Source organism: Talpa europaea (genome assembly GCF_964194135.1).
Source record: "Talpa europaea genome assembly, chromosome: 14".
NCBI classification, from domain to species: Eukaryota; Metazoa; Chordata; class Mammalia; order Eulipotyphla; family Talpidae; genus Talpa; species Talpa europaea.
In genome coordinates this window covers 62,055,399-62,064,303 of record NC_140082.1, presented here as the reverse complement: position 1 = coordinate 62,064,303, position 8,905 = coordinate 62,055,399, and the positions used below count along the sequence as shown (strand labels likewise).

Sequence of the window (8,905 nt, the reverse complement as noted above, 5' to 3'; positions counted from 1 at the left end):
ACTCACACACACACGCACACGCACACACACACACCGGGTCTGCGGAGCGGACACACACACACTCACTCTCTCTGCGCTGTGGGGGCGTCTGCAGGGGCGGCGAGCGCTGGTTCCGGTACGGGGGACGCGCAACCCCTCGGCCCCCGCGCGCAGGGCCCACACAGAACTCACTTGTTTAGGGACGAGCGACTCGGCCAGCGCAGGAAAAAATGCCTCGGCTGCAGCCCCGCCGCGGGCCCGCGCCTTCGTAGGCCCCGGGCCCTGGCCTCGGCCGGGGTCAGGAGGGCCGGGCCCGGCGCGCGGGCGTCGGTCCCCCGGGCCCGCCGGCGACTGAGGGACGGCGGGTCTCCCTGGTTGCCTCGGAGTCGGGCCCTGACGAGCAGAGGGTGGAGCGGGGCGATCCCGAGGCCGAGGGGCGGGAGCTGCCCCGTTATCCCGAGATAACCGATGTTTGCTCGGGCCGAGGCGTCCCAGACGGCGATGGGGCGACCTCCCCCTCGGAGGTGCCCGAGCCGCTCGTGCCCGCGCACCGTGCATTTCAGCCGAGCTGTTGTGCATCTTCCCCCGCCCGTCCGCGTGGCTCTGGAGACCGATCTTAGAATTTAGGGTTTGAGGGGCCCTCCAAGCGCATCCCAACGTGGGGAGAGAAGGGGGCGCGCTAGGGACACTCACGCCCGCCACTGCGCTCGCGGCGGCTGCCCGGGGCTCGCGTCCTGAGGAGCCGCGCGGCCCGCGCAGGTGAGACGTCCCCTGGCGCGCGATCCTCGACAGCTGCGGTTCGAGGCCCGGGACGTCCTCTTCACTTAACGTACGGATCCCACACCCCCCTCTAGGGTCCTGACTTTTCTCCTTGTGTCTCCACAGTGGCGCTGTTTTTTATGGAGCTTTGCGCGGGGGCTGAGCCCGCGGTGTCGCGCCCAGTCCAGCGCCCCGGCCATGCCGCCCCGTCTGCGCGCGGAGCCGAGGCCGCCGGGCCTGCGGGGCTGAGCCGGGGGTCGCGCGAGGAGGAGGCGCCGGCGGCGGAGCCGGGACCCGAGCCGCGGCGGCGGGCAGCGCGGCGGACCCAGTACTATGGCTGTGTACTGCTATGCCCTCAATAGCCTGGTGATCATGAATAGCGCCAACCAGGCGACGGGCGGCGGCGGACCCAGGCCCAGCAGCAGCGAGACGCCCCCGCCGGGGAGGGTCGTATTAAGCCCAGGCAGCGTTTTCAGCCCCGGCAGAGGCACCTCTTTTCTCTTTCCCCCAGCCGAATCGTTGTCGCCCGAGGAGCCCGGGAGCCCCGGCAGCTGGCGGAGCGGCCGCCGCAGGCTGAACAGTAGCAGCGGCAGCAGCAGCAGCAGCGTGGGCAGCCCGAGTTGGGCGGGTCGCCTGCGAGGGGACGGGCAGCAGGTGGTGACCGCGGGAACCCTCTCCCCTCCAGGGCCGGAGGAGGCCAAGAGGAAGCTGCCGATCCTGCAGCGCGAGCTGCAGAACGTGCAGGTGAACCAGAAAGTGGACATGTTCGAGGCGCACATCCAGGCGCAGAGCTCCGCCGTGCAAGCGCCCCGCAGCCCGCGTTTGGGCAGGGCGCGTTCGCCCTCACCGTGTCCCTCGCGCAGCAGCAGCCAGCCGCCTGGAAGGGTTCTGGCGCCCAGCGAAGAAAGGAGGACGAAGTCCTGGGGCGAGCAATGTACAGAGACTTCAGCAGCGGACCCTGGGAGGAGAGGCAGGACTCCCAGCCTCTGTGTCTGGAAGGACAAGGAAGGAGAGGCATCTCTTCCTGGCCTGTGTGCCGGGTCAGCATTAGAGACGCAAGGGCCAGGCTCCTCTGTGAGAATGGAGAAGGGAGTCCCTACCAGACCCCGCTGTGGCTCACCTGTAGCTATGGAAATTAACAAGCGGGTCTCTCCGTCTTTGGGAACGCGGAGCTGCCAAGCTCCCTCGACCCAGCTGCTTGGCGTGAACTTCACGATGGCCACAGAAATGGCACCGAGAACCACGGCTACTGCACCAAACTGTCCACGTGACCCTGCCTTCGTTGAGTGGTCTGAGAGGGCCCCCGAGCTTGAAAGTGCAAACCCTGGGGAGAATCCGGGGATATCTGTGGGCAGTGAGACAAGCCCAACCCCCGACAGGGTCAGGTCCCTCAGTGGAGAGCCCCCTGGAAAGGTGGGGAAAGGAAGTGTGTCCTCTGGCATGCCGGGCTCTAGGGAACAGAAAGCAGATGAAAGTCCAGAGGTGATGACTGTGAATGTGGAGGAGCCCTCTGAGGCCCCTAGCTGCTTCAGACCCCCAGGAGACCTGGGCTCCACAGATAGGGAGGTGACCCAGAGTGGGGCCCTAGTGGCGGTGGGGCTCTCACAGTGCTCCAACAGAGTGCAGGAAGGGTCCCCAGCGCTGGGTTTGTTTGGGGGCAGCCAGGCATCACAGCGAGGAGTCCAAGAGATGGAGACAGAAATTCCCTCTGGTGGAATACTGGAGCCTTTGCCCTGTTGGAAAACAGCAAAAGATATGAAAGAATCTCAGTGCCTTCCTGGGGACAGGGTAGATGTGCAGCCTGGGAATTCCAGGGCTTGGCTGCGTCCCATGGAGGAAGCCAGTCTGACCTGGACGTGTGGCAGCGGGGTGCAGTTGGAGGGAACTTGGGAAAACCAGCCACAGGTCAGAGATGCTCATACCAAGCCAGAGCTGCTCTCTGCAGATCAGCAGGACAAGCCTTCCCTGGGAGAGGTCCGCAGCCACAGCAATATACCGGCTGTCATCATTACAGACATGGGTGCCCCAGAGGACGGGGTCTTGGAGGAGCCACAGGGAAGCCCTCTGGGCAGCTTGCCCCTGAGAAAGCTGTCCTCCTCCTCAGCTTCTTCCACTGGCTTCTCCTCCTCCTATGAGGACTCCGAGGAGGACATCTCCAGCGATCCTGAGCGCTCCCTGGACCCCAACTCGGCCTTCCTACATACTCTGGACCAACAGAAACCCCGAGTGGTAAGTCTTGTCTTGAGATTTTTCTAGAACTCATGCTCCTTTCATGCTGCATGTGTTACCTGATTTTTTTCTTACTGTCTACTAGTCATGAAGACGCTGACTAGGTCCCTGAGGACCTAGGTCCTAGGACCTAGGGACTAGGTCCCTGGCGACTAGGTATTCAAAACTTAGGATTCTGTCTGTAGGTGTTTGCCGGGGACCATTCTCTGACCAGTGATCTTGGTAACTTGGATAGCCAATCAAGTCACTTTTCCTTTGCTGTTTCCATGTACATCCTTCCAAAGCTATTTTTTTGAGATACCATGGGTAGGTCACCACTCACTTCTTGGGAAGATAATATTTGTGTCACCAAAAACTTCCTGATTAATCCCGAAAGATATTGAACAGAGCTGAATGTAGCTCTTGTCTGATCAGGTGAAACACTTAATTCTGTGATTCCTTTAGGTGGGGAAAAATGTCAAAGATGTCTTTGAATTAACTCACCCTCTAATAATAGACCAGAAAAATGAGCGATGAGGATCTGACAGGGCCCTGAAATCTATGGATGTGGTTGCGGCTGGTCTGTTGGGTGAAGAACTGCTGAGTTTCAGTAAGTTTAGTCAGGGTGTTGCAATATGCATTGGCCTGCTATCACTGGGTACATTTTGATGTATGAATTATAGTGAAAACCATATTTGAGCTAAGCAGATGGCTTCTTTAATAATAGAATGTTGTGTTAGATCAAATTGCCTAAAGTAGGCACCCAATGCTGTTTAACTGATTCAGGTACCTTACAGGTATGTTTTCAAATGCATTTGTTTTGATTCATCATACAGACATCTAGTTCTGGTTACAGCAGTAGACAAAGTTTTTTTTCTGTTACATGGTTAATCTCAGTCTGAGGCTGTTTTCACTCTTGGGAGAATCAGAGTATTTTACTGAAGATGTCAGAGTTGAAGTTAGCATTTCTGAAAAGGTCTGGACTTTCTCGTAGCTTTTCCAGACTATAGGGAATTTCCTAGTCAGGGCTCAAGGGGTCCTTCAGCTACCTTGGGGGAAAGTTTGCATTTGATGTAGAAGGTAACCTTTTTTTTTTTTTTTTTAGAAGGTAACCTTTTGATTCCGTCTTGAATATCAACTACTATCCACAGTGCCTCAATCATTTAAACCACAACAACTGAGCGCTTTATATTTCTATTCTTTATTCTTTTCTAAGGACTCCAAAGCATGTCTTTCTACCTGTCACTTCAGAAATCACAGTCTGTATTTTTGAATATCAGGCATTTCTTTTCATGAAACTGCCTTCTGCTGATAATTGGGAGGCAAATGTATATGCAAAATTTGGCCCCCGTCATCCTGGCATTTTCTGGCTAGCTAGGACAGCACCTCTGACATGGGCACAGCACTTTTAGAGGAGGGATGGTCTACCTGGAAGGTTGGTTATAAAGGGCGGGTGGAAAATGCTTCTCATTAAAGGCACAACCCACATTTCTCTGCCTTCTTGCTTATAGTTAAGGGCCTGATGAATGAGGTGGTCCTCTGTTCCTCTCTACCCATTTTCTTTTGAAACCCTCAAGCAGAGTCAGCACAGCCAAAGTCGGCACAGCCAAAGTTGCTTAACTTGTTTGCCAATTTTCCATTCGCCATTTCTGGTGGTGGATTAGCAGCTCCTATTGGCTGGTTCTCAAAAAACGTTTGCATGTCCTGATGTTTGAAAAGGTCTCTTGTCTGGATGTGAGTTAAAAAGGAGATAAATAATGATGGGTGATAATTTTTTTTTTCCATTGGCCAAAGGGATGCCAGCTGAGAAACCAGATAGCTGAGTGGTATTCTCAAGTTAACTAACAGGTCTGGAGGTAGCAGTGAGACCTACCTGTTGCCCAACCTACCTCCCACCTTTAAACAGGTTTTCATACACCCACCTGGGAGAATCAGGGAAAAATCCCCTGCCAGCTTTTCTCTCTGAGTCACATGAGGATGATGGAGAGTGCATCCGTGTGTGTGTGTGTGTGTGTGTGTGTGTGTGTGTGTGTGTGTGTGTATTGGAATGAGGTGTGGTGGGGTGGGTGAGTAGCCAACTGGAAATTATGGGATCCTAGGGGCTTTTGAGCTTTTGCTTGAATGATTGCATGATAAGCTGTTTTCTTTTTCTTGTACACACTGTTATGGTGGAACCTTATCTCTGACAACAGAACATCTGCTCTCGGGATCAGAAATCACTTGATTACTTGATATTGATATTTTTGTCTACAGAAGGCCAAGCATTTTGATTGACTGGGTCTTTCGGCTTTTTAGTGTTTTATAGATAAAATCTGAGCCATCACTCTCTGAGGTTCTACAATACCGACACACTGTTCTCTTCTCTGGACTTCACTGCTTCTGTCTAAACTGCACAGGTGCATACACCCTCACAGGCTGACATTGACATAGTCACAGGTGCATACACCCTCACAGGCTGACATTGACTCACAACCCCTCATATGTCCCCTCACATTTGCTCACATTTTCACTCATACACCTTCACACACACACACACACCCTCACAATTGTTCACACCCCTTCACACACCCCCTCACACATGCTCGCCTTCACTGGCACATCCTCACACACACCCTCACACTTGCTTACACTCCCTCTCACACCCCCTCACACATGCTCACATTCACTCACACACCCTTACACACACCCACACTTTGCTCACACCCCTTCATACACACCCTCACACTTGCTCACACCCCTTCACACACCCCCTCACACATGCTTACATTCACTCACACACCCTCATACTTCCTCCACACTCACACACATCCTTACACATGCTCACATACCATCACACACACAACCTCACACACTCTTACATTCACACACACATACTCACATGCACCTCATATTTGCTCATGTTTACTCACGTACCCTCACAAATGCTCACACACTCACTCACAGTCTTGAAATTGCATGTTTAGCTTTCTAGTCACACAGCCCTGGCCCTCAGACCCACACTGAGAATTTTTTATGCTGCTCTGCCTTTCCACAGAGTTAAACCTTCCACATCTCCTGCCACGCATTCTTCACTCCTGTGGAGGAAGGGCTGTGGGTGATGCTGTGTGTGGGCAGAGGTGACAGCCCAGAGAGGCCTAAAGTCTGGCTGCTTTGTCAGTCTGGTCTCCTGCAGCTCATCACTGCTGGTAGTTCCAGCGTCATTGTCTGGTGATTTTAGAAGACCTCCATGTAGTTAAAAAAAAACAGTGAAAAACAAGTTGTTTGCAAATGCATTCCTGTATTACCTAGCCATTTTAGATTACGCAAATTAGCAAAGGTCTTTATACTGGGAGGGAAAGGGGTGCGAAGTAAGACTCTCCCTCCTTTGCTTCCCTGTGCAGTTGTTGTAAAGATGCATGCAGGGCCTTCCCTGGTGGCACAGGCGGTTGAGCGCAGCACTGTGAAGCTGTATGCAGCCTCTGTAGCACCAGTTCAAAGTGTGTTAGGCCTTTCCTATGACTTCACATGAACCCAAAGATACGCCTGTCCCTCAAATAGAATGTTCCAGTTTTTGTACATGCATGTCTATTTGCTGATGGATCAGATGCTTGAAGTTGCTTGGAAGTAATTGTATTACATGCCTTGTGTTTGTTGGCTTAAATTCAGCTACGTTTACACTTGGAGTGGAAACAGAAGTGAGTTGCACTGAGGATTGTGTTCTGGCTTTTGCTCTTTAATGCAACTGAAAAGTAATTGACAGTTCTTTACTTTCTCCTGTGATTCCATTTAAGAGTATGTGGGTAATTGAAATACCAGGCTTTAAAATAATCATTAAAATATGCATGCATCTTTTTTTAAAAAAGATTTATTTATTCATTTTACGAAGAACCGGGGTACAGGCCAGATGCATGGGAGGGTGAGAGGATTCACCAGAGACAGAGCGGGGAACAGAACAGGCAGACTGATAAAATACACTGCTGAGGGGAGCAGTGGGCGCGACTGGAGAGGTCAGCCGCACCATGTGGGACATTCGCTGGCTGGCCAGGATCGAACCGGTGCTGCAGAGGCTGCGAACAGCTTCACAGCGCTGCGCTCAACCGCCTGCGCCACCAGGGAAGGCCCTGCATGCATCTTTCTGTAAAAAATAGAATTTATTGATTCAATCCAAAATTGTACTGTCATTAAGAGTACAAAAATCAAAACACTGGTCTGGTTACCTAAGGGATGTATAGAGAAGTATAATACACACAAAAAAATACTACTTGGCACTTACTATATTTTAAAGGAATTTACTGGGATTTTGTTTCCTTGGTTTTTCTTGTTTGTATTGATTAGTTTCGTTGTCATATTTGTTTTAGTAAGAAGTTAACTCATACACTTAATAATAAAAAACTCAGTTTGAAATGGTTTTATCTGGTTTTGGAAAGAGTTAAATTTTGTTCTGGGGTAGACCAATTAAAATTTAAAAGCTTTGAAAAATAGTTTTTTAAAAATGTGTCTAATGGTGAGTACTTTAAAGTGGAAAATTCTCTTCCGGAAAAGTCTATTGAAGGTCCAGCTTTGTGCTGTCATGAGTTGAAGTTGCATGTGCTGTTTTTCTTGAGATGGGGTGCTCTTCTCTCTTGGGTATGTGGGGAGGATCTTTCCAGTAAGACCTCAGCACAGGGGCCTCCCCGGTGGCTCAGCGATTGAGCGCTGGGTTGCGAAGCTGCCCGCAGCCTCTGCAGCGCCGATTCGATCCCCTGTCGCCAGGTGAGGGTCCCACATGGCGCGCAGACCTCTCCTGCCACCCCCGCTGCTCCCCTCAGCAGTGTATTTCGTCAGTCTGCCTGTTCTGTTCTCTGCTCTGGCTCTGGTGAATTCTCCACCCTCCCGCACTTCTGACTGTACCCAGTGCTTGTATAAATAAATAAATAAATAAATCTTTAAAAAAAAAAAAAAAAAGACCTCAGCACCTTTCAGTTCTGGGAGTATTCCAAGTCATTTGTGTGAGATTCCAGGGGTCTGGAGGTGAGTAAACCAAGCCTCAGAATGGCAAAAGGACCCAAGGACACACTCCCGGGCCAGTTGCCTCCTTTTAAATGTACATGTTGCCTGATTGTGACATTTAATTCAGAGAGCGGACCCAAAGCTGGAGGAGATGAAGCATGCATCAGGAAGTGTGACAGGATTTCATTGGTGTGGACCATGGGCATTGAGGCCCGAAGTCAGCACATTTAATTTCTGCTTTTACTTGACCTACCTTTCTTCTTTCTATGTACCGGAAGAATGTCTCTATGTCATTTCACGCTGAAAAAGCATCATCAAAATAAATCATCAGTACAATACTCAACATTCTCATTAATAATTAGACTGAATTATTGGGCCTCCCTGGTGGCACCGTGGTTGAGCGCTGGGTTGCGAAGCTGCCTGCAGCCTCTGCAGCGCCAGTTCAATACCCGGGCGCCGGGCGAGAGTCCCACATGGCGCTCAGACCTCTCCTGCCGCCCACTGCTCCCCTCAGCAGTGTACTTTGGTCCTTCTGCCTGCTCTGCTCCCCGCTCTGGCTCTGGTGAATTCTCTCACCCTCCCGCGTTTCTGACTGTACCCAGTGCTTGTATAAATAAATAAAAAAAAAATTAGACTGAATTAGAGGCTGTGCTGGTTGAATGCCACATTAACTTGAAAACTTAAAAGCATTCTGCTATCTGAGGGCTTTGACTCTCACAGATACTGAAGTTTAGAAACTGAGACTTTGCCTGCACAGAGCCAAAACATCGCTTCAAAGACCCTGTTTTATCAAAGAAAATGAATTCAACCAACATAGAATCCTTTCACATAAAGATAGGGTATAAGGTAGAAAAAAAGAAAGATTGATGTTTAGGCATTGCAAAAACACAGCACAAGATTTGCTTCGCCTTTGGATTTTATAAGAGAAATGAACTCAATCAGTTGGTCGCTCATTTTAGAACAATGTATTTCAGGTGTTACATAAATTGTT

General features: G+C 51.0%; 1 protein-coding gene across 1 annotated transcript in view; it reads left to right on the top strand.

The window, feature by feature from the left end:
* Nucleotides 1-1,071: 1,071 nt before the first annotated feature.
* Nucleotides 1,072-8,905, top strand: part of ITPKB (inositol-trisphosphate 3-kinase B) — a gene marked incomplete at both ends in the record, with an annotated part of 95,563 nt that continues 87,729 nt past the window's right edge. The window contains one exon of the mRNA XM_084253503.1: nt 1,072-2,967. Coding sequence (XP_084109629.1) covers nt 1,072-2,967 — 1,896 coding nt within the window. The remainder of the gene's footprint in view (nt 2,968-8,905) is intronic.